The following is a 26,015-nucleotide window of genomic DNA, read 5'->3' as shown; positions in this document are numbered from 1 at the left end:
TCTAGATCCCTCTTCTTGCTTCTGGTGAATGGCTGCCTTTTCCTATGTCTCTTCATATCACTTTCCCTCTATGTGTATCTGTATCCAAATTTCTCCTCTTTATAAGTAAAGACAGCAGTCATACTGGATTAGGGCCTACCCTAACAACCTCATTTTACTTTGATTGCCCCTATAAAGACCCTGGGGGTGTGTGTGTGTGTGTGTGTGTGAAATAAGGTCACATTCTGAGGTCCTGGGGCAGGGGAGTCAGGGTTTCAACAAATGAATTTTGGGAGAACACAATTCAACCCATCTCTAGGATGTCTGTTTAAGTGAAAATAAGAAAAGACCAAAACAGACAAGATAGATTTGGCAGCAGTGGTTACCTACAGGGAAGCAAAGAGGATGGCTGGAACAAAGGTAAGAGGTGCCCTATCCTTTTATATTTCTGGACTTTTGTACCATGGCCTTCTCACCATCTTTAGCCTAATTCCAAATTTTGTAACAAGGCTCGCAGCATCCTTCATTATCTGACTACCACTTACCTGTCCAGCCCTGACTTTCATTGCTCTTCCTTAACTCCACTGCAAGCTACAATGACCCTCTCCTTAGCTCTTCCAGATAGATCCTTGGTCACTCAGTCTTGTTTTCTCTCCCAACAAAACTCTACCATTGACATCCCATCATACATCCTCACCCATCAGATCTCTCTACTGGGTAAGAGAATAAACATGTGCTTTCTTTCAGGGTCAAACAAATAAGATTATAAAAGTAGAATTCTCCAGTAATTTTATGCCCTTACTTGGTGAGGATTTTCCACTTTTAACACATGCTGTGATTCCTGGTTAGCAGTATACGGATTGAGTTATTTTCTTTAAAAAGTAAGCTTTCTTAGAAGGTGGATTTTCCCCAACTTATGTTCTCCCATAATAACACATCCAACGCATTTATCCACATGCACCATGTTCTCCATATCACCTCATTTCACTGGAAGCCGCCGGAGTAAGCCCACTTTGTGCCAGCAAAGGAAGACTCCAAAGGCATCCTCTTCTCCACCAGAGCTCCAGGACTGAGAAGAAGCCCCATGAGTGGGGCTCCTTTGCTGGTTAGCCAAGGCCTCAGGCCTAGTTTGAGACATTTGTTTTTTATTTTTTTAAAAAGGAAACTTAATTGATGCTAAGACTCTAAATTTTAGCCTTAATTTAAGTGTTAAATTTTAGCTTTCAGTTTTAGTCCAAACACTGTGCATATTAGTTAGCTGGGGCTACCAAAACAAAATACCACAGACTAGGAAGCTTAAACAACAGAAACATATTGTCTCACAGTTTTGGAAACCAGAAGTCCAAGGTTAAGGTGTCAGCAAGTTTAGTTTCTCCTGAGACACCTTCTCACTGTGTCCTCACATGGTCTCTGTGTATACATGCATCTCTGGTATCTCTCTGTTGTCCAAATTTTCCCATCTCATAAGGACACCAGCCAGAATGGTTTAGGGCCCACTCTTACAACTTCATTTTAACTTATTCACCTCTTTGAAGGCCCTGTCTCAGAATACAGTCACAGACTGAGGTATGGGTACACAAAAGCATAATTCAGCCCATAATACTGTATAAAATGTATTAAATTAAGAAAATGTTCCCACTGGTAAGGGATCCATCCTTGACAGTACAGGAATGAGTATATTCTGCCTTCCTCTCTCTCTTTCCAGGACACAGTAGCTTGGGAATAGGAAAGAAGTGTGTTTGGTAAACCAAAGGTATAGAGAGAGTCAGGTACATATAAAAGTTGTCTGTTTTCCCAGATCTCTTATTGCAGGGAATCTGTAGGAGAGAATTATGTAACTACTTGAGAATTAAAACTGGTAGATACTGGGCTGCCTAGACAAAGAACAATCAGCAGATCTGAGAGAAGATAAATCTTCCAGTTTGGCCCTACGTAAAGTCCATCCATCCTTTTTTTTTTTTTTTTTTTTGTAGAGACAGTCTCACTTTACCGCCCTCGGTAGAGTGCCATGACATCACAGGACTCACACAGCAACCTCCAACTCCTGGGCTTACGCGATTCTCTTGCCTCAGCCTCCCGAGCAGCTGGGACTACAGGCGCCCGCCACAACACCCGGCTATTTTTTTGTTGTAGTTTGGCTGGGGCTGGGTTTGAACCTACCACCCTTGGTGTATGGGGCCGGCGCCTTACTCACTGAGCCACAGGCGCCACCCCCATCCATCCTTTTTTAAAGATAGTCCAGAAAGACAAAAAGGGGGAAAAGGAAGGGGGAGGGCAAGTGGAGGGAGAGTACTTGGTGGAAGCTCACCTAATGTACACAAAGCAAGGGTACAATTCAAAACAACTAAGAGTATATTACCATAAAAATAAGTGAGGTGACAGTTATGTTAATTAGTTCAATTTAAGCATTCCACATTGTACCCCATAAATGTATATATACAGTTATGAGTTAATAAAAATTAAGTTTTAGAAAAATAAAGTAGTAGCTCCATCTTCCTTTTCTAAGACCCTGACAAGTAGCTTTGCATACCAGAGACTTAAGGAAACAAATTATCATGCCACTATTTGGGAATAAAATTTGAGCAATCACTGCAGATAACAAATTTTTTAACTTAATACCTCAAATTCACAAACCTATCTATCATTAAAGGTTTCCTGTACACAGAATCTTATAGTCACAAAATGTTTTCCTTGCCTCTTAATGTATTAATATATTTATAATAACATTTAAAAATCTAGAATCTCGGTGGTGCCTGTGGCTCAGTGGGCAGGGCGCTGGCCCATATACCGAGGGTGGCAAGTTCAAACCGGCCCCAGCCTAACTGCAACAAAACAAATAGCCAGGTGTTATGGTGGGCGCTTGTAGTCCCAGCTACTTGGGATGCTGAGGCAAGGGATTCGCCTAAGCCCAGGAGTTGGAGGTTGCTGTGAGCTGTGACGCCACAGCACCCTACTGAGGACGATAAAGTGAAACTCTGTCTCTACAATAAATAAATAAATAAAATCTAGAATCTCCCTAACATATTCTAATATTGGAAAGGGAAGGGGAAATGAAGCATAGTGCTAAATATACTCAACCAGAGAACACACAGATCTAGCTGATCTAGTAGATGAATCAGAGATTCCACAAAGACCCCTAAGCCAAAATATCAACAGCCTAGAAAAACAAATCGCACTGTGTGCTAAACACATGCAGCATTCCTCTTGTTCAAAAGTAATTTTCAAGGTCAGCCAATACAACTGCAGCCTCACACTTACATAAAGGTTATGTCATTTGAGGGCTGATTAAATACCTGTGAATGAGATCATTTTATACAAAGTTGCTGGTTTCTCTCAGCTTATTTCAACAAAATCTGTTATTAAAGAGTCACTTCATTCCAATTTTAAAAACAATAACTAGGATTAAGAGAACCACAGAAGAGGTTCCCATTTTGGCACTGCTTGGCCAAAAAACGTTAGGCTTGAATGACTTCTGTCTACTACTGGACCCCACCTCCCAAGAAAATGATGAGAAGGATTATTTTGTGAACTTGAGTTGTTTGTTTTTCCTTTTTTAGAAACAGAGTCTCAGGCGGCGCCTGTGGCTCAGTGAGTAGGGTGCCAGCCCCATATACCGAGGGTGGCGGGTTCAGACCCAGCCCCGGCCAAACTGCAACAGAAAAATAGCCGGGCGTTGTGGCGCGCGCCTGTAGTCCCAGCTGCTCGGGAGGCTGAGGCAAGAGAATCGCGTAAGCCCAAGAGTTAGAGGTTGCTGTGAGCCGTGTGACGCCACAGCACTCTACCTGAGGGCGGTACGGTGTACAGTGAGACTCTGTCTCTACAAAAAAAAAAAAAAAAAGAAAGAAACAGAGTCTCACTCTGTCACCCAGGTAGAGTGCAGTGACCAGAAAAGAGCTCAGTGCAACTCTGAACTCCTACAATCCTCCCATCTCAACTTCCCAAAGTGCTAGGACAATAGGCCTGAGCCACTGCACCCAGCTTTGGACTAGAATCTTACCCTGATGGCATAGTTGAGTTGTAGAGTAATTCACAATACTTAGAACATTGTAACAGCTCTGAACCAGAATCATGAAGCTGGCTCAGGAATAGGAAGCATCTAGTCCCAGAAGTAGAAACTTAGCAGCCAGGTTCCCAGGGTTTCCTTGCAACAACTACTCAGTTCAGTGTACCACCCAAGTCTAAGGAAGGAGAGTCTGTTTTCCAAACAATTTCAAAATGAAATTTAGAAATGTGTAGGAAAATCAATGGCAGTACTTGATTCACAACACTTCACCAATACAATTTCTGCACGATACAGCCAAAGGGAAGGAGGAATGTCCTAAATGTAAGGCAGGTAAGGCAGCCCCTACATATCCTAGGAAAAAATGTCTGCCTTTCTCTTTAAACTTCCTGCTACCTCTCAATAGAGGCTATGTTCTCAGAATCCTTCTTAGCTTCCTAAGGTCGAACTTAAATTCGTGCTAATATAACTAAAATACAATCTTAGGCAATGGGTCCTGTTGCGTGACCGGAGACGCAAACGAACAGCAGCTTTGCCTTGGGTGTAAACTCGCTCCTATAATTATTAAGTCAAGAAACAGACTACAAGAAATGAGATGGCGTGTAGCGAAGATCTTTATTTAGGGGTTTGATTTTATACCTTTCTAGTCACGTACACACTTAACCTATTATCTGTTATTTTCACCATTACCTCAATTTACCTATCTGAAATGCCCTTTGATCTCAGGCTTCACAGGGTGTACAGCTTCAGAGAAATGGCTTATGGAATAACTCCAGGGAAGCCAACTCTGCGTGTAGCCCAGGGGGGGTCCAGGTCCCTTAAGCCTCTGGAAGAAAAGCAAGTCATTTTAAACTCACACTGAATTTACTTTGTGCGCTTGATGTAGGATATGTTTATTTCTAAATATTATCCTACAGGTCCTTCAAAGTTTTCTCTTCTGAGAGGAAGAAGACAGTGTATGGATGCAGCAGAAACTGGCCATAGGGGTGGCTGGGACTGAGGATGGGTAGAGAAAATTCATCATATTCTTCCATCTACTTCTGTATATGTTCAAAATTCTACTTTTTTTTTTTCTTTTTGAAGCAGTGTCTTACTCTGTTGCCTAGGCTAAAGTGCCCTGGCATCAGCCTAGCTCAGAGTAATCCCAAACTCCTGAGTTCAAGCAATCCTCCTGTCTCAGCTTCCCAAGAAGCTGGGACTACAGGTGTCCAGCTAGTTTTTCTATTTTCAGTAGAGACAGGGTTTCCCTCTTGATCAGGCTGGGCTCGAACTCTGAAGCTCAACAGATCTTCCCATTTTGGCCTTCCAGAGTATTAGGATTACAGGCATGAGCCACCATGCTGGGCCTATAATAAGTCTTATTACTACTTTTCCAACTAAGCCAGAAACGGCTTACAACACTGACCCTGACAAGGTTCTGTAGCATACAAAAGTAAGCTCATCTAGGGTTTTCTATTTGATGATTCTCCAACTCATATGTTTTTACATCATACAGAAAGATAAACTTAAAGACAATGTAATACAATAAATCAGATGCTTCCAGATACCCAGGTGTCCAGCTCCAAATAAGTCTTTTTTTTTTTTTTTTTTTTTTTTTGGTAGAGACAGAGTCTCACTTTACTGCCCTTGGTAGAGTGCCGTGGCGTCACACGGCTCACAGCAACCTCCAGCTCTTGGGCTTACGTGATTTTCCTGCCTCAGCCTCCAGAGCAGCTGGGACCACAGGCGCCCGCCACAACGCCCGGCTATTTTTTGTTGCAGTTTGGCCGGGGATGGGCTTGAACCCGCCACCCTCGGCACATGGGGCCGGCGCCCTACTCACTGAGCCACAGGCGCCGCCCCCCAAATAAGTCTTTCATGAATGTTAACAGGGCTGTGGAAGAGGCTGAAATGGCTGCTCAGCCACCCTGCTGAGAAGCCCACTAGTCAGCAAGCTCCATCCAACACATTCTTTCATTCAACATTTACTAAGCATCTTTTATAGGACAGACACTGCTATAAGTTCTGGGAATACAGAAGTGAAAAAAACCAGTCTGTGCTTACGGCTTACATTCTCATGGAGGCAAACAGACAATCAGCAAATGAATGATACCTCCCGGGCAAGAAACAATATGGAAGAATAATGCAGGGGGGTAGGGAGACTATTACTTTATATGGAATGATCAGGGAGCATACTTTTAATATTATAATAATTCACATAAGAAATGATGGCGATTGGGGTGGGAGGGGCTTATAAAAATAGTTATTACCTAAATAGTACTTGCTATATGCCAGGCACTATTCTAAACTCATCCAATCCCACAGCAACCCTCTAAGGTATGTAGTACCATAGCCCCATTTTAAAATGAAGAAACTGAGCAATAGAGAGACAAAGTAACTCATCCAAGGTCAAAGCCAGTGAGTGGTGACACTCCGTGAACATACTTCCCAGTCCATGACAGCACAAGGGTGAGAGCAGGCAGTACCAGGACTTGGCAAATGTCAGTTGAAGCAGAAGGGAAAAGGGCCAAGGAGGATCCCCCCAACCGATTTTTTTTCTTTTTTTTTTTCTAAATCAGAACATGACGATCAGCACAGCGTCTCTGTCCACCCGTCAATGAGTTCATCACCTGTCCCAACCGATTTTTTAACTTTTTTTCTTTTTTTTTGTAGAGACAGAGTCTCACTTTATGGCCCTCGGTAGAGTGCCATGGCCACACACAGCTCACAGCAACCTCCAACTCCTGGTCCCAAGCGATTCTCTTGCCTCAGCCTCCCAAGTAGGTGACTACAGGCGTCCGCCACAACGCCCGGCGATTTTTTGGTTGCAGTTCGGCCGGGGCCGGGTTTGAACCTGCCACCCTCGGCATATGGGGCCAGCGCCTTACCGACTGAGCCACAGGCGCCACCCCGATTTTTTAACTTTTAAACAAGAGCGGACTTTCAAACATCACTTGACATTTGAGAAAATCTGTTAGGTAAAAGATAGCTACCAACACATAAAGGAACTTGAAGAATCAACAGACAGTGAAGGGGGGGAACCCGCAAGCAAAACAACTATAATTAATACTTTCAGAAATAAAAGGACATAACACACTCATGAAAACAAAGATGTTACTTAAAAAGTGGGGAAGGGGGACCTCCTAGAAATCAAATGTACCTACCTGACAGAAAAATGTACTCACACAGAAGAAGAAAGAGACAAAAAGGTAAAGTGTAAAGTACTGCGGAAGCTCATTCCAAAAAACTCAACATTCAACTAATGGCTGTTTTAAAAGGAAGGAACAAGGCCCAGCATCATGGCTCAAGCCAGTAATCACTCTAGATCCCCACCACAACAGCAATGAAAATAATTTTATGGTTGGGGGTCACCACAACATGAGGAACTGCATTAAAGGGTCGCAGCATTAGGAAGGTTGAGGCGGGAGTATAACTTGAGCTCAGAAGTTCGAGGCGGGAGTATAACTTGAGCTCAGAAGTTCGAGACCTGCCTGAGCAAGAGCAAGACCTCTAGAAGCTGAGGCGGGAGTATAACTTGAGCTCAGAAGTTCGAGACCTGCCTGAGCAAGAGCAAGACCCTGTCTCTCCCAAAAATAACAAAAAAATTACCCAGGTGCCTATAGTCTCTGCTACTGGGGAGGCTGAGACAGGAGTATCACTTGAACCCAGGAGTTTGAGGTTACCTTGAGCTAGGCTGCTGCCATGGCACTCTAGCCTGGGGCAACAGAATGAGATTCTGTCTTAAAAAAAAATAAAGAACATAGAAAAGAGAATTCCCCTCCCCCCCAAAAGGGACATAGTGTATGCATGTTTGTGTGTATACATGAAAGTTTTCTAGAACTAAAGCATACAACTTCCAAGATTCAAAGGGCTCACTGAGCATCCATGTTAATGAATGGAATGAATAAAAGAAGATTCACATTGGTATAGCTTTATAACTTTTCAGAATCTAGACCTGGAGAACGTCAAATGCTTCCAAGAAGGGAAAAAAAGAGCCTAGATATGAAAGGAAATTACATGTCCTCAGACCTCTTAACAGAACACTGGAAGCCACCCAGAGCCACTACTCCAAGACTGGAACAAGGTACAAAGGGCTCCAGGACAGACCAGCCAAGCACAGGGACAGGAGATTTAAATTCTTGCTGAGGAGCATCAATGAATTAAGGATGTGCACATAAAACTGAAAAACAGAATGCAACTTAAGATAGTTGCAGATATCTGCAGATAAAAGATGTAAAAGAAATTTAATCATCACAAACATCACAGGTCATCTGTAAATAGTATCTGTTGTCATAAAAAAAATATAACTAATGGAGCGGCACCTGTGGCTCAGTGAGTAGGCTGCCAGCCCCACATACCGAGGGTTGTGGGTTCAAACCCAGCCCCAGCCAAACTGCAACAAAAAATAGCCGGACATTGTGGCGGATGCCTGTAGTCCCAGCTACTCAGGAGGCTGAGGCAAGAGAATTGCCTAAGCCCAAGAGCTGGAGGTTGCTGTGAGCTGTGACACCATGGCACTCTACCAAGGGTGACAAAGGAGACTCTGTCTCTTAAAAAAAAAAAAAAAATATATATATATATATATATAAAACTAATGAACAGCAATTTAACCAAAAAGTTGAAATAACTGTTGAAGAGGAGAGTATGCATTTATGTATGTAAATACAGGCGGTCTCCAGGTTATGAATGAGATAGGTTCTGTACATTTGTTCTTAATTTGAATTTGTATTAAGTTGGAACAGGTACATTTACCTATTACCTGTAACAGCCTCCATTTGCAAGTGAGAGTTCAATGTCAGTCCATTGTTTGTAACTTAGGAACTGCCTATATATCTATATCCTCTTCTGTAGTGGAAATTCAATGTCTAATTAAACCAACAAATAGTGGTACAGTCCATCAGTTTAGCAGTATGGCTAAAACATCTGTGGGACGTTACCACCGGGAGCAGGCAGTAAGGATGGGAAGGGATGGTACAGAACAGGGGCTCGCTATTTTAACTGTAAGCCCCGAAAAACTATTTAACCTTTTTAACTACTTACACACAATATTTGACAACTACATGGTATCCCAAAAGTTGTTCCTAAAGTCACCACACAAAAGGAAAATGCAAAATTATAGCTAAATGTACCTTTATTTACAAAATATTCAGAAACTATTCTCTAAATATTGGCCACATTTTTGTTTTAAAAAAAAAAATCTTTGAGACAAAAGTCTCACTCTGCCACCCTGGATAGTCTCAGGGTTTTACCATAACTCACAGGAACCTCAAACTCTTGGGTTTAAAGGATCTTCTTGCCTCAGCCTCCCAAATAGCTGGGACTACAGGTGCCAGCCTCACTGCCCAGCTAGTTTTTCTATTTTTAGTAGAGACAGCATCTTGCTCTTGCTTAGGCTGGCTCAAACTCCTGAGCTCAAGCAATCCACCCACCTCACCCTCCCAGAGTGCTAGGATTACAGGCATTGAGCTTCCATGCCCAGCCCTTTGTAAAACTTTACAAAATATTTACAAAAATATTCTTTATGTGAGGGTTAGGCAAGATGGCAGACCAGAAGGATCGTTAAGCTGAGCTCTCCTAGAATGACTGGGGAAAAAGAGAAGCCAGCACTACCTGGCGCAGGGACCTTACCCAGAGTCATAGCTCAGGCAGCACAGTGAGGAGGTGCTGAGGTAGATACAGCATATGATCTACAGCAGTGGAAATCTGATGAATTAGGCAAGTGATTGCAACCAGCTGGGATCAGATGACCCCCTGACAGAGGTTGGGACAGGAGGAAGCCTTTCTGGAATTTTCAGTTGTTGGGGGAAGCTGTGCGTTCAATGGAAAGCTTAAAAGAGTGGGCAGACTCGAACAGTATATAGCAACCAGATTTGACTGCCAGTTGGAATGGATTTGCCATAGGTTTGGTGGATGAGGCAGCCAAGGGGCTGCCACTATGGAAAGCTCAATGAGAAGGTCTTAGCAGGTGCCTAAAGCACAGCTGTATTAATTCTGCCTGCTGGGATCAGAACTCCACTCTTGGGATAGGCTGAGGGATTCCCACACCACACAGGAACTGGAATCAGGGGGCACTGTGAGACATGCCCCTGAAAGATTCTTGTGAGCTTTAAGATTCCAACCAAGCAGGGTCTGAATGCTGAGGAAACAATCAGAAGAACACCAAAGGCAACTAAGTTTGGAATAAGGACTATAGAGGTTGCTAGCTGTGCTCTCCATCTCCTAAAAATACCACAGTGCCACGGTGTCCCCACAACATATTGCAACATACCGTCATCAAGAGCAAGGACTTCTGTTTGAAGCAAAGGAGGCAGTGAGAAGGAAAAAGGAGGACAAAGAGATGAACAAGAAAAAAGAACACATGAGGAGAAACCAACAGAAAAAATTCAGGCAACATGAAAAACCAAAACACAGGAATTCCCACAAGGAACCATGACACAGCTACTGCAGAAGATCCTATCTATAAAGACTTAATGGAATTGACAGAAAGGGAATTTAAAATATGGATGATAAAGACAATACAAGGAATAGACAAGAAAATGGGAAGACAGAACCAAAAGTCAGACAAGAAATATGTAGAATATAGAAAGGATATGGTGGAGCTTAAGGAAACCGAAGGAGACAATCAGGGAATGTAAAGATGTGGTAGAAAGTCTCAAAAACAGGTTAGACCATGGAGAAGAAAGAACCTCAGAGCTGGAGGATAAAGTTTTTGAGTTAACCAAGGTAGTTAAAAAGGCAGAAAAGAGAGAGAAGGAAGACCAGGTGTGTAGAGAACTACAAGACTCCACGAAGCGTTCAAACATATGGATAATAGGGATTCCCCTAAGGGGAAGAAGATTGTCCCAAAGGAATGGAAGCCCTACTGGAGATTATACCACAAATGAAAACTTCCTAAGTTTTACTACAGACCCCCCCCCCCACACACACACACACACATTCCTTTCAGATGGATATCGAACCCCAGGTCATCTCAACTCAAACAAAGCCTCTCCAAGACACAATGAAATGAATCTGTCCAAAGTCAAGATCAAAGAAAAAATTCTGCAAGCAGCCAGGAGTAAGTGCCAACTGACCTACAGAGGCAGAGCCATTAGGATGACAGCAGACTTTATTTATATATATATATATTTTTTTTGAGACAGAGTCTCATTATGTCACCCTGGGTAGAGTGCCGTGCTGTCATAGCTCACCGCAACCTCAAACTCTTGGGCTTAAGTGATTCTTTTGCCTCAGCCTCCCAAGTAGATAAGACTACAGGTGCCCACCACAACACCCAGCTATGTTTTTGTTGTAGCTGTCATTGTTGTTTGGTAGGCCCAGGCTGGGTTCGAACCCACCAGCTGCTGTGTATGTGGCCGGCACCCTAGTCACTGAGCTACAAGCGCTGAGGATTTTCAATTCCAAATTTTCAATGTGGAATTGTCTTTAGTACTTTAAGAATCAATTTTATGATAAACAGCTTAAAATTTCACCTTGGTACTTTCAGAGAGTAAACAGAAATAAATATCCAGAAGGGAAGCGATTTGGAGTAGTCTTATCTGTGTGCACCCATGTATCATACTGACAATGAGGTTCCTTAAAGCATGAGACAGTTCACTTTGGTGAACAGAGTAGACTAGATGTTAGGGTCCTTTATTCTAGAATTAGATTTGCCACTAACTGGCAGTATGGAAGTGCCTATACTGTGTAACTTCTCTGGGCCTTAGTTCTTTCATCTGTAAATTGGCATTTCAGCTCTAAAATTCTACGAACAAGGATTTATGATTCCAAAATTTTCTGAGCCTGCCAAGCATCTATATCAAATCTTTTATTAAAATTATTTTATTTTCCTTAAGAAAAACTAAGTTAAATTACTGATTTCTGCATTGTACTGTTGCAGTAGTCCTCTGGTAAAATGCTCCCAGGGGACTATTTTGGTAAGTTTGTTATTTTTCAGTGCCTCACTAGCAATCAGTGTCCGGGTGTTGCATTAGTTCGGGTAAGAATCAGGGGGGCTCTGCACAGTCATGGACAGGCTGTATCCTTGGAAAGTAACAGTTACTGTCTGTGTAGAAAATCATTCTGCAGAGGCCATTGCCAGGGAGGAATCAGGAAAGGATTTCTTTCAAAAGGGACACAGGTTTAATTTATGGATGGTTCTGAGGAAGAAGGTGCAATGTGAAAAATACTTTAAACTTAAATTCAGTAGCTCATCTGAGAGACAACCAGTAGATCACAGCAGTTTGGTTTTGCAATAAAAAGCTAAAACTACAAAATTTTGTTAAGTACTAGTTGGTTAAAATAGGTATTTTAAATGTGCAAAATGATTGCAAAGTCATGTCTTATCTTCTAAGTTCAAGATGTCTTCGAGATTTACTTCCTATAAATAAAGGTTGCAATTATACCATGTCAAACTCAAGTCTCCTGTCAGCATAGCAAAAACAGAAAAACAGTTTCAAGATGGACTTTGAACATGAAGGGGGAAAAAAAGACATACACCTTTTAAAATTAAATTCAAAGGGGAAAGATCAGCTGAGCACCAGAGTTCAAGTCATATAACACAGCAAGACCTCATCTCTACACATACATACAGAGAGAGAAAGAGAGAGAGAGAGAACACGAATGAGAATGAAAACAGTGGTTTCACCGTAAAATAAGCAATCTCTCACAGATGCTTGTCTTTTCTCCAACCCAAGGCAAATGTGTTGCCAAAAAAGTTCTGTACTATGTAGTTTATGAGACTATGATGTTCTTACTCAAACCCAACTGATTACACACTCAACCACTATCATGTAGCACCTTCAGAGACAGTTTTCCTTCCTGAGCTCATCATAAAAATATGTTGTACAAGACCAGGCACGGTGGCTCACACCTGTAATCCTAGTACTTGGGGAGGCTGAGGCAGCAGGATTGCTTGAGCTCAGGAGTTTTGAGACTAGCCTGAGCAAGAGTAACAGCCTGTCTCTACTAAAAATAGAAAAATTAGACAGGCATTGTGACGGGCACCTATAGTCTCAACTACTTGGGAGACTGCAGCAGGATAATCGCTTGAACCCAGGAGTTTGAGGTTACTCAGAGCTAGGCTGATACCCTGGCACTATAGTCTGAGCAACAGAGTGAGATTCCTACACAAAAAGAAAAAAATAGAAAGACCTAGCCTGGGCCAGCTAAACAACAACAACAACAAAAAAATAGCTGGGTGTTGTGGTAGGCACCTGTAGTCCCAGCGACTTGGAAGGCTGAGGCAAGAGAATCACTCAAGCCCAAGAGTTTAAGGTTGCTGTAAGCTGTGATGCCACAGCACTCTCTGGAGGGCGCTATACTGAGACTCTGTCTCAAAAAAAAATAGTGTCTTATACACATCAATACACCCACAGCAAATACACCATCGTAACAACTACCAAAGGAAAAAAAAACATATTGAAAAATGCTAAGTACACTACAATTCCTAGACTATACTAAATTAAAAAAATAAACATTTTTAAAGCCAGGTATTAACAATATGATATGCTTATGGGGAAAAGCCTCTGCATGTTATTGTACAAACCAAAAATCAGGGGTTCTCACATCTATAGCCTGGATAAACAAAAATGAGGCTATATTATACCCGCTCTAGCAATTTCCTTGCTAGTCAACTGCTACCTTGACTAAAGATACAGCAGGCTGAGACTGGCAACCCAGGCCTGGCACAACTGTCATGAGGTTCTTAGCTCACGATGCTGGCAGCTGACTGTCAGACTAACAAGCACACTTGTTTTTACTGATTATTTGTACAGAATAGTCATAAAATGTAAAGAGGTTATTATTTATACCAACTTCCAGAGAAGGAGCTAAAGTTAAAAAAAAGTAGTTAGGTTAGAGCTATAATTGTGTTCTACACTGGAGTGTTTAAATTCCATACGTACTTTTCACAGAAGGTTCTTCAGAATAACATTCATGCCTGGTGGTCAAGATTACTGATCTTTTCAGATTTCAGGTGTTGGCAATAATTTTAAAATTTAAAGTTTTTAATTATTAATAAATCTAAGATTTTCTTTCCTTTCTTGACTCTCACATCAGTCAGAAGTCAACAAATTTCCAGTAAATAACTGGTACTGTTTTGTATCTAGTAGAAGATAAAATATTTGTGTTGCAGCAATGGGGAAAGAAATAATCAGAAAAGTAGTGTAAATGCAGATGTCCAGGCCAATCTCCAGAAATCTGATTCAGTTATTTAGAAGCCCCAAAATCTGCATTTCTACAAACACATAGGAAATCTTGATGCAAGCAATCTAGTTTTATAAAAGTATCCTTACTGCTTCCTGAAGCCTTTTCAAAAGCTGATTAGTAGCTGGGATTTACATCAAAACAACAGGGGCTAGGGCAATGGGAAGAGTAAAGGGGAAACAAGATGAACCATTAAAAATCAGTGATGCTAGGGCGGCGCCTGTGGCTCAGTCGGTAAGGCGCCGGCCCCATATACAGAGGGTGGCAGGTTCAAACCCAGCCCCGGCTGAACTGCAACCAAAAAAAAAAAATTAGCCGGGTGTTGTGGCGGGCGCCTGTAGCCCAGCTACTCGGGAGGCTGAGGCAAGAGAATCGCTTAAGCCCAGGAGTTGGAGGTTGCTGTGAGCTGTGTGATGCCATGGCACTCTACCGAGGGCCATAAAGTAAGACTCTGTCTCTACAAAAAAATAAAAAATAAATAAAAATCAGTGATGCTAGATGATGCAGCATGAGCATTCATTTTACTAATTACTCTACTTTGTGTATGTTTGAAAATTTCCATAATAAAAAATTAAAAGACAAAAAGAAGGCTCGGTGCCTGTGGCTCAAGTGGCTAAGGCGCCAGCCATATACACCTGAGCTGGCGGGTTCAAATCTAGCCCAGGCCACCAAACAACAATGATGGCTGCAATCAAAAAATAGCTGGGTGTTGTGGTGGATGCCTGTGGTCCCAGTCTACTTGGGAGGCAGAGGCAAGAGAATTGCTTGAGCCCAGGATGGAGGTTGCTGTGAACTGTAATGCCACAGCACTCTACCCAGGGTAACAGCTTGAGGCTCTATCTCAAAAAAAAAAAAAAAAAAAAGACAAAAAGAAAAACAAAGCTCAGTAAACAAAATAGGTCTTCAAGAGATTTGCCAAGGAAAACTATATCTGAACTTTTACCAAATCAAGGAATTGCCTACAACTCCTTTTAACAATTTCTAATACAGCCCCCCCTCCCCCAAATAACCTTCTCTAACTAAATTCTTAAGCCAAAGAGTCTTACAGAGGTTAAGCTGTTCTTAGAGAAAGTAAATAAAATCTATTTTTCATACATCTATCAACTCTAAAAAGAAAAATAAAATTCTGCCAATATTATTATAATGCACTGGTACCACAAACACGATATTTAGAATATTTATGGTAATGTTTAAAAGTTAAGTGACACCTGGGCAATTGAAGCAACATCAAAAAATACATTACTGGGATCTGATCAAACTAAAAAGCTTCTCTACTGCCAAGAACACAGTAAGTAAAGACAGCCCTCAGAATGGGAGAGGGGTTTTGCAGGTTATATTTCTGACAAAGGTCTAATAACCAGAATGCACAGAGAACTCAAACTTATTAATAAGAAAAGAACAAGTGATCCCATTTCATTGTGGGCAAGAGATATTAACAGAAGCTTCTCTAAAGAAGACAGGTGCACAGTCTACAGACACATGAAAAAATTCATCATCTTTAATCATCAGAGAAATGCAAACCAAAACCACTTTGAGATACCATCTAACTCCAGTAAGAGTAGCCCACATCACAAAATCCCAAAACTACAGATGTTAGCGTGGATGTGGAGAAAAGGGAACACTTCTGCACTGCTGGTGGGAATGCAAGCTAGTACGTTCCTTTTGGAAAGAAGTTTGGAGAACACTCAGAGATCTAAATGTACACCTGCCGTTTGATCCTGCAATTCCTCTACTAGGTGTATATCCAAAAGACCAAAAATCACTTTGCCACAAAAATATTTGCACCAGATTTCAACACATTGAATCCCACAAAAGGCATAAATGTATTCATGATCTATGTATATATGACTTAATAAAATTTTTTTAAAGTCACCATATTAATAAAAATCCTACAAAACCCAGAAAAAAATAAATAAAAATAAAAGTTAAGTGACAGGGAGAAAACATGGACAGAGTCCTTCCAACTCATCTGTCTCTAAGAGGCCCTATGTCCCTCCAAAATTATCCTCTCTTCTCCTCCCTTCCCCCCAACTCCAAGGAAGAAAATCAAAACCTTATTATAAATATCCTAGAAGCAATTAGGAAATCCAGCACCCAGATATTGGTTTCTAAAATTCTCTGGTAAAAGGAGCCAGAGCTCCCTGGAGAAATGGCTTATTCTAGGGATAGGCCAGGGAATATACAAGATAAGCCTGCAGCTTCTTATAATTCCAGAAAGTAAATAAATGCCATTAAAAAAAAAAAAAGTAACACACAGGAGGCAACTGAAAGACCTCCTGATGGCCAGAGCTACAATGTAAGTGACAAAATCAATCACATGGTATTGGATTAAAAATAAGTAAATTCCCAGATAGATAAATAAATAAATGGGGGTGGGAGAATAATCAAATCTCCATACAGAACTCCAAATAATGTAAATAAATACCTCCCCTTGAAGAGGTGGGGCATAATTTGCCACCCAAGAAGGGGTGAATGTGCACTCATGCGCTAAAGAGAGGGAAGGAGAAAGTAACTCTGCATTGGAAAAAGCTGGCAAACATCACTCAGCCAGGTGACCAAGTGACAAAGTCATATTGCAAGCATGTGCCCTTAATGCGATGTGATAAGAATGGCTTTTTAGCCTCAGCGCCTGTAGTTCAAGCAGCACATACATCAGAGCTGGCAAGTTCAAATCCAGCCTGGGCAAACAACAATGACAACTATAAGCAAAAAATAGCCGGGCGTTGTGATGGGTGCCTGTAGTCCCAGTTACTTGGGAAGCTGAGGCAAAAGGATTGCCTAAGCCCAAGAGTTTGAGGTTTCTGTAAGCTGTGACACCACGGCACTCTACTCAGGGTGACAGCTTGAGACTCTGTCTCAAAAAAAAAAAAAAAAAAACAAAGAATGGCTCTTTAACTCTGTGGTCTTCCTCCCCAAAACCCACATCCACAGACCAATTATGAGAAAGAAAAAAAACAAACAAACAAACAAACCCCAGTTGAGGACATTCTACAAGACCTAAGCAGTCCTCCTCAAAACTGTCAAAGTTGGCAGCACCTGTAGCTCAGTGGGTAGAGCACCAACCACATACACCAGGGCTGGTGGGTTCAAACCCAGCCCCGGCCAGCTAAACCAACAATGACAACTGCAACAAAAAAATAGCCAGGCATTGTGGCAGGCACCTGTAGTCCCAGCTACTTGGGAGGCTGAGGCAAGAAAATCCCTTAAGCCCAAGAGTTTGAGGGTGCTGTGAGCTATGACACTACAGCACTCTACCAAGGGTGACACAGTGAAACTCCGTCTCTGCAAAAAAACAAAACAAACAAACAAACAAAACCCACAAGGATACAGAGTGGTATTTTTTAAGTGCAAGTGGTAGACTGGTATAATGAATCCAAATCTTTTTTGATCACACAACCTATCAGTAAATTTTCTGTATATTCCTTCTATTCCATGTACATTTATTTACAAACCATAAAGATGTGTTAGTGTACCAATACAGTCCATACCTTACAAAGTCACATTACGTAGAAATTTTAAAAAGATAAAATGAGGCTGGGAGGGGTGGCTCATGCCTATATGGATTGCCTGAGCTCACAGGTTCAAGACCAGCCTGAGCCACAGTGAGACCCCATCTCTAAAAATAGCCAGGTGTTGTGGCATGCACCTGTAGGCCCAACTACTTGGGAGGCTGAGGCAAGAGGATCACTTGAGCCCAAGAGTTTTGAGGTTGTTGTGAGCTATGATGCCACTGCACTCTACCAAGGGTGACAAAGTGAGACTCTGTCTCAAAAAAAGAAAATGAAAATGAAAAAAGTAAGTTTCAGTGTTTTTGTTAGGCACCCCTGGAACATAATGCTCCACAGGTGCACACTCTAGGGGTCATAGGGGCAAGGATCTTGAAGGGGAAACCAGCTCAGTAGGGAAGATGGTTTTGCAAAGAGGTTAGAAGACAAAAACAGCACTTAGAGAAGACAGAAAGAGACAGGCAACTGCAAAAGCATAATACATGGACAGCTACAAGATGGGAATTTGCAAAGAATATAGTTTGTAAAACTATAAACAGATCAATTTAACTCTTAAGAAAGAACCATGGAAGGTGGCACAACAGGCACCCTACAGCAGACATCTAGATGCAGTGACCTCCCTTGACAAAACCAGTCAGATGCAGGGAGCCAGACGTTACTTTAGCCACAGCATATAGTCCTGGCATGTCTAATTAACTTGACAGGAACGCAAATCTTTTAAAACAGTAAAACAAACATATTATATAGTAAAATGCAAAATCTGCCAAACTGTCAAAAATAAATTTTTTTTATTTCATCACTCCCCTGAAGGTCCAGGGAACAGAGGGCCACAAAAACCACAAAACCACTCTTTTGTGCTTCAGGGAGGAGAAATGGCCAATACCAAGATCAGTCAGGGAGAATGAGCTTAACCATGTTGTGGTTTCAGGCACCAGAGACATTTGGCATCAATAGTTCTCACTTTTCCCCTTGAATCACAAAATTAAATGAGATTTGGAATCACTACACTGTGCTAACTTTTGGTAAACAAACAAAAAACCTTTTTAAAAACACCAAGGTTATTTTTCTGTTATGTCTGCACTTTGTTTCAAATAATTGCAATGCCACAGCATGGTTCCAAATTAGTCACTTGCTACGATTTTAAAATATATTACTCTATTATTGTGCTCCACTGACACAATTATTTTATCATATTTCCCTAGTTTTCTACAACAGTACCTTTATGTAAAAATGCAAAAAAAGTTGAAAATCGAATCTCAAAAGTAGATACGAATCTACTAGATACGTATCGTGTTCTAGATACGAATGTTTGTTCAGTTTCTTCTTTCCATAATATTCTTTCCCTCATGTCTCAATAAATAAAAATTGTAAAAAGGGTATTAAAGCACAGCTAGTCGACTATAAAAGTGTATGACTTTAAAATAGAGAAATAAAAAGTAACATTCATGTTCACAGTTTCTGAGAAAGAAGTATCAACCCTGGGATTGTTCTGCTACTGCCTGGGTTAATCATGTTGGCTTTGGGGATACTTCATACGAACATACAATTGTGTTTGGGATCAAGGACACTTCCTTTAAGAAAATTAAAGATAGCAACTATTCACACCAAGAGCTTTAGTCACCCCAAAATTTAAAAAGTGACAATACCAGCTCATATTTCATACTTAAACAAACCAGATTTCTCTCTAAAAGATCTCCGTCCAGTAAATTCTAGATTCTAGATCTCTTTAATTTGGTAGCTGCCACATTAAGCAGCTACCACTCCGAGCTCCTTCTTTGAAGCCATATACCCACCATTAGTCAATTCTGTGATAAACTACCAAATTTACACAGAAAAATAAAGAAATCTAGGTAACAGGGCACAACATTGTGACACTACCCTCCCCCACATCACCTTAGGGTAGACATCATCATCATCATCGACCTTTTCAATGGTTGAGTTTAAAGAAGCCCAGAGGTCAAGTAACTGGTCCAAGGTCTTTGAGCTACTCAAGTGGCAGTGGAAGGCCCCACACCCACATCTAAATCCAAAGTCCAAGTTCCTTCTAAGATGCTATGCTCCTCCTTGAATTGGTTCATGAATGTTACTCTCAACTGGACTGAAAAGTTGGATTCTTTTATACATCCATTTAAAAGTCCTTATAGGAGTTTTTTGAGGACTCATTTGTTTAACTGTTTCAGAACCCTGGACATCTTTTTTTTTTTATCATATCTATAGCTGTTATCTAAATAACACAGCACACAGAGGATAGAGAGGGATCAAAGACTCAAAATTTTAAAAGAACTGCATGAACAGTAAGGACATCGGTATCAGAAAAACTGTAGGGATTTGATAACTTCAGTGCTGATCATCTACAAAACTGTTGGACATAATTCCTATTACTACTCAAATGAGCATATTTAGTTAACCCCAAAATGTCACCATGTAAAAGCAATTACAGCAATCCCAACCAAAATAAAATGTCAAGCCATAAAAACTAAAATTATTTGCATGGGAAGCCTCTTGAAAATAATTTTTTATTTCTGGCTTGGCGCCTATAGCACAGTGGTTATAGTGTCCGCCACATATACTGGAGCTGGCAGGTTTGAACCCAGCCAGGCCAGCTAAACAACAATGACAATTGCAACAGAAAAATAGCCAGGTGTTGTGGAGGGAGCCTGCAGTCCCAGCTGCTTGGGAGGCTGAGACAAGAGAATCACTTAAGCCCAAGAATTTGAGGTTGCTGTGAGCTGTGATGCCACAGGGCTCTACCCAGGGAGACATAGTGAGACTGTCTCAAAAAAAATTTTATTTATCAGAAGCTATGAACACAAAAATTCATACTTTAGAAAGCATTCCCTTTACTTTAGAAACCTTTTTCAAAACGCAATTCTATTTGTTTATACTAAAATGAGAGCCTGGTTTCTCAACCTGCCGTTCCATCATAGCTGAGTCCCACTGGCTGCACAGACTTCCGTGAGGTCCTTTATCTGGAACTGCTAAAAGCTTCCTCTGTACTCCGTGACCTAATATGCTGCAGAACAATAGAAGTGAGTTTCCTTGTCTAACCACTATCCTAATATTAATAAGAAAATATGAGCTTAAAGGAATGCTTTCACATTCACAAGATCTTTATTTCGAGCCTTAATTTATGATGTGACTCCTGAGAATCTAACAAAAGCACATAGAAGTGTTTTCTAAGAGAAGAATGATCTGATAACTATGATCTAGAGAAAAGAACTGAACTGTAATCACACAGTTTGGTAACTCAGCTGACTGTGAAAACAATAGACTTTCCCCTTTACCTAAAAGCTTCTTAGCAAGAACCAACAAGGTCTCAGTCTCTGTGGCAACAAGGGCCCTTGCAGAAATACAGATTCTCAGGAAATGACGCTCCTACACAGCACAGCATAAAGGCATCCCAAGGCAATGAAGAGATCCAAAAAAAGTTCAACCAAGAAATGACCTTTTGCCTTATCCACAACAGCAACCCATATAATTACTTAGCTTTCTTATGATTGAATGAGGAAACACCTTTTTCAACTTCCAAACCCAGAATTAATTCTAGATGATGAAGATCTACCATATATGTTCAGGAGGGGTTCCTCTTTCTTTTTTTTTTTTTTGTAGAGACAGAGTCTCACTATACTGCCCTAGGGTAGAGTGCCGTGGCGTCACACGGCTCACAGCAACCTCTAACTCTTGGGCTTACGGGATTCTCTTGCCTCAGCCTCCCAAGCAGCTGGGACTACAGGCGCCCGCCACAACGCCCGGCTATTTTTTTTGTTGCAGTTTGGCCGGGGCTGGGTTTGAACCCGCCACCCTCGGCATATGGGGCCGGTGCCCTACTCACTGAGCCACAGGCGCCGCCCAGGGTTCCTCTTTCTTAATCTGTGAGCTCACTAGTCAGGGTTAGCTTAAAGGTGCCTTTATTCTTCTCGTTCTAATACATCTAAATCAAGAATCCAGCTCAGTTAACCATGATCAATAATCTCTTTTGGGAGTGTGTTTTCTAAGAGAAGAATGAATCTAAGTTTGATTATGCATCTTGTTCACAGAATTTTAACCCTAGGTACCTATTATTCATACGCCACACCTCTAAACACATATCTATCCTCCAGGCACCAGAATATGAAAGCAAAAGCTGCTATAAATTACCAAAAATGTCTTTATGCTTCATTTATGTCAAGATTTGCTATTTGTATGTATGGATTAATTTTTCTGATTGCTTTGTTCTACAGCAAAACTCAGTTTTTTATAATTCATGCCTTCATTAAGTAGTAAAAGATTAGAATAAAAACCATGGAAGAGATATACAGGCAGACACATTTTCATAGGTTCCTATAAAGAACTGATTTTTCAAAATACATAAAAATCTGATTAAGTCCAATTCATTCAGAAACTTCTCGAATCCCCTTCATACTTCTTTCCACACCACCTTCCATACCTTCCCATGTACTTTCTGTACTTGGGTTGCCTATATTTTCCTAATAACATTCACTCTTTTCTTTTTTTTTTTTTTTTTTAATTTGGCCGGGGCTGGGTTTGAACCCGCCACCTCCGGCATATGGGACCGGCGCCCTACCCGCTGAGCCACAGGCGCCACCCCATTCACTCTTCTTATCTATTATCAGAGAACAGGAGTTACCTTACAAATATTTGATCTAAAGCAGTGGCAGAAATGTAGTGCTACATGGTACAATGATAACATTTAACATTCAACTAAAGAGCACTCAATGACATAACCTGATGTAGCTCTGGAAGCAATTATATGTAGTTTTCACTGTAAATTTACTTGAAAAAAATCTCTTTACTAGAGGCAGTGCTTCCACATTCTGTACCCAATTAACATTATTCTAAAATAACTCTTGACCTCAAGAGTATTCCAAAACAGTTATAAGATTTGAAATGAAGTGGAAAAAAATCATACAAATAAGAAAATCTTAAACCTGGGTTTGTGGCTCCACGTACAATTTAGCTGTGTCACCTTGGATAGGTCATTTGACCCTAAGAGCCCAGATATCTTCAACTGCAAGATGAATGCATTGAATTAAATTCTCTTTAAGGTTCTATTCCAACTCCAAAATTCTATGAATCTATGAAATGCTAATCTCTCCCCCACTTCAAAGGTAAGCAGATGATGGCAGCAAGTTAGTCTAGATTGTTTTTTCCTTAAAAAAAAAAAAAAAAAATGACCCAACTCGGGATGTTTTCTTGGATCAAAGTTTTATTTAGGAAAATCTCAAAAGAAAATGATGCTGGAAAGGGGGTGAGGGGGAAAAGAAAGCGTACACTGATGTAGCTAAAATAGAAACTTCAATCACCCTTTAGCCAGTTTGACAATAGTTATTCAAAGGCTGCTACTCTAATCACTGGCTTCCTAAAATAGAAATATTTATAGTTGTTTGCTTCTCTTCCCCAGAGATTCATTCCGAATATAAAGCACAGCGTCTAAAATCAATTTACAACTTCGGAATAAGTTGCAGGGAGCGAAAGGAACTCCGCACAGCTCAAGTCATTTGCATTTATGTATGATTGGGGCTAAGAAACGGTTCTTATTATAAGATGTGAGAAACATACAAGGCGCAGGTGACATCTGCAAAGAGAAACAGGATTGCCAGGAAGGGACAGAAGGTGAGGACCTTTAAGGCAACAGGTCCAGAGCTGATACCGCAGCCCATCCCGGAAGGGGTCGGTAGCCGCCACCTCGTTTGCCGCCCTCCGCAGCTCCAAAGACATCGCCTCGCCCACCCCCGCCCCCATCCCACGCCCCTGCGGCAGAAATCTCCCTAATTACTTGATCCTCCGGGCCTACTCACTCCTCCTTCTCTGCAGGCCCTCAGATGCCTGGGCGCGGAGGCCAAACCCGGCCTGCCGCCCCCTCCCCCGCCGTCCCCGCCTCAGGGGACCGGCAGCCCAGTCCCAGCCACCCGACCGCTCACCTGCACCTGTTTGCGGAAGTGGCGCGGCCCCAGCACCGCCAGCGGCCAGCAGCAGGAGTAGCAGCCTCCGCAACGCCGGCGGCCCCGGCATCTCGTCCACCGCGCGGCTCCGGGGCCGGCTGTCCGGTCGCCTTCCTTTCGTTCGTCCGTCCGTCAGTCGGTTCTGCCTCTCTTAGCTGCCTCAGCGGCACCCGCGCCGACTGCTCCTCAGCACACGTTGCTTTGGCCAAACCTCAGTCCGGCTCCTGGTCCGCACCTGCCGCTCTGGCCACAGAAACACCATCCTTCCCGCTCGCCTGCACCGCTGCCGCAGCCTTTCAACAGCAGCAACGGCAGCAGTCCTGCGGAGCGGCGGGCCCGGGCAGCCGCGCTCCCGCCGCCATGATGGGCTGCGTCATGTGGCGTATGCGGGGGCGGAACGCCGTGATAGACTGCCCGGCCAGCCATTCGTCAGTCCACACCGGCCAGGGAGGCCCCGCCCAATCATCCTGAAGGAGGGAGAAGTGGCTGCTGGTGCGCCCCCTGCAGACGGAGGAGTGCGTGGGCATCAGGTAATACAATTATTTTATATTGAAAAATTCAGGAAAATGTAAAGACCATAAAAATCATCCTGTTTTTTCCTCAGTGTTTCATAACATGCAAAAATCTGTCTGTTTTGTCTTCTCCTTTTTTTACTTGTCAGATCTGTTTTAGGCTCTCCTTAGGTTGACCTATACATCCTAACAGCCGTCAAGAAGAAGCTTTAGGCTTTTCATTTTCAATAAGAAGAAAATGCCTCTCCCCGCGTCACCGACTGACTCAGCTCCTGAGCTCAAGCTGTTCCCTCTGCCAAGAGAGCCCTTCCTGTCCCCTCTTGTCTACCTGCCACTCTTCCTTTCATGTGTCAAGACTCACCTGAAGTATGACTTCATTCGATGAATCCCCGGGAGAAATAACTAGCATCTCTTAGTCTCCTGCCCTGGCCCTGTACAGATTGCTATCTCAACTGAGTGTTCTATTGTCCCTAATGACTGTACTCTCCCTAAGGACAGCAACTGTGTCTGATTCAGCTGGGAGTATCTCCAGGGGCTGGCGCCGGGCCTGTGTTTTAGTGGATGTTCTCTAAAGGAATGGTGTATAGTGGTGGTCCTGGGTACCAGGGAGGAGCAGCTTCCAGGTGCATCTCAACACTAAGAGGTGAGGTGAGACCACAGTTCTACAGCAAGGCTAGAGAAAGCATTTTCCTGGCATAAGTAACATAGTGGTCAAAGGCCTGGAGTTGGGAAAATGCCCAGCCTTTCTGGAGAAGTGCTTGCAGTCCAGTTTGTGAATTAGAGGAACTGATTTGACTCTTATCAGATGAAACTTTATAACTGGCAACAGGGGAACCTCCCGAATTCTCCAAACTCCACAAATGTCCCTCCTAAATGCCAAATGTTCATGATGCTAACCCAGAGCTGTATACACAGACAATGCCCAGGAAACATTTGTTGAATGATTGAGATTAACCTATAATGAACACCTAAGGAAGCAAACAGTTGGAATGTGGAACGCTGAGTTAAAAAGTCTGGGACTTTGTGCTGATCACTATGTGGGATGTGGAAGGAAGGCAAAGGTCTACAAAAGAGACACAATCACCCTGTTGTGCTTCCACTTCTATCAGGAAGCTTTGGACTTTGAGTTCACAGAAGCCAGGGAACACTCACACTGTGTACTGGGAGGAGACTCTGACTGCTTGCAGTAGTGCTGGTCCAACAGAGGCCCTGCCTCATAATCCATGTATTAGTTAAGGTACACCCCAACAACAAGTCAGACCACAATTAAGGTACACCCCAACAAGTCAGACCACAGTCCCAAAGTAGGATTTGTTGTTATTTGAGCAAGCCCAAACGTTTAAAACAACGACAAACTTTTTCCTCTTTTTATAGTATAGGGGTTAAAGTACACAATCCTCAGAGAGTGTCTTAAGGAAACGTTTACCCCACTGCCCACCTCACCTTTTATACCTTTGCCCAAATACTTTTCTTGAAGACTTCCAGTTAGAGATTTTAGTAAACAAATGAAAACCTCTTGGCTTTGTTTAGTTTTACCTAGGAGTTAGAAAATAGCTTTTACCACAATTTGGGATTAGATGCCTAAGATTAGAAGCAGTATCTGGTCAGTGTTTCTACAGCTGTTCTCACACGTGCTCAGCCTTTTCCAAGTTTTTCTCCATGGTAAGCCATCACTTGGAAGACCCTCCTGGCAGTGTCTGTCCCATCAGCAATCTCTGGATGAGGGTTGTCTGCTGAAGGACATAGAGTAATTTTAAGAGTGGATAAGCTGCACATCTACAAAGCTGGCACCCAAGGTATTCTAACTTTTTTTTTGTTTTTTGGTTTTTGGCCGGGGCTAGGTTTGAACCTGCCACCTCTGGCATATGGGACCGGCGCCCTACTCCTTGATCCACAGGCGCCGCCCACCCAA

At 42.2% G+C, this 26,015-nt stretch overlaps 2 protein-coding genes and 1 non-coding gene across 6 annotated transcripts in view; all 3 read right to left on the bottom strand.

The window, feature by feature from the left end:
• Nucleotides 1-23,705, bottom strand: part of LMTK2 (lemur tyrosine kinase 2) — a 109,811-nt gene extending 86,106 nt beyond the window's left edge. Inside the window, exon 1 of one of the 4 annotated variants that reach the window (XM_053556686.1) lies at nt 23,577-23,705. In XM_053556686.1, coding sequence (XP_053412661.1) covers nt 23,577-23,661 — 85 coding nt within the window. In that variant the 5' untranslated portion in view covers nt 23,662-23,705. Of the gene's footprint in view, nt 1-23,570 lie in introns of all 4 variants that reach the window. The other 3 variants (XM_053556684.1, XM_053556688.1, XM_053556687.1) reach the window with 3 other exon arrangements.
• On the bottom strand, nt 6,531-6,593 carry LOC128562978 (small nucleolar RNA SNORD43). Its single transcript, XR_008373657.1, has one exon. It is a non-coding gene; the product is annotated as a small nucleolar RNA SNORD43 (small nucleolar RNA).
• A 182-nt stretch (nt 23,706-23,887) lies between the features above and the next one.
• LOC128561978 (rho GTPase-activating protein 39-like) overlaps nt 23,888-26,015 on the bottom strand; it is a gene marked incomplete at its 5' end in the record, with an annotated part of 37,248 nt that continues 35,120 nt past the window's right edge. The window contains 1 exon segment of the mRNA XM_053556618.1: nt 23,888-24,092. Coding sequence (XP_053412593.1) covers nt 23,888-24,092 — 205 coding nt within the window.

The sequence above is a fragment of the Nycticebus coucang genome, chromosome 12 (assembly GCF_027406575.1).
Source record: "Nycticebus coucang isolate mNycCou1 chromosome 12, mNycCou1.pri, whole genome shotgun sequence".
Lineage (NCBI taxonomy): Eukaryota > Metazoa > Chordata > Mammalia > Primates > Lorisidae > Nycticebus > Nycticebus coucang.
Note: the sequence above shows the minus strand (reverse complement) of the source record. Positions and strands in the feature narration are given on the sequence as shown.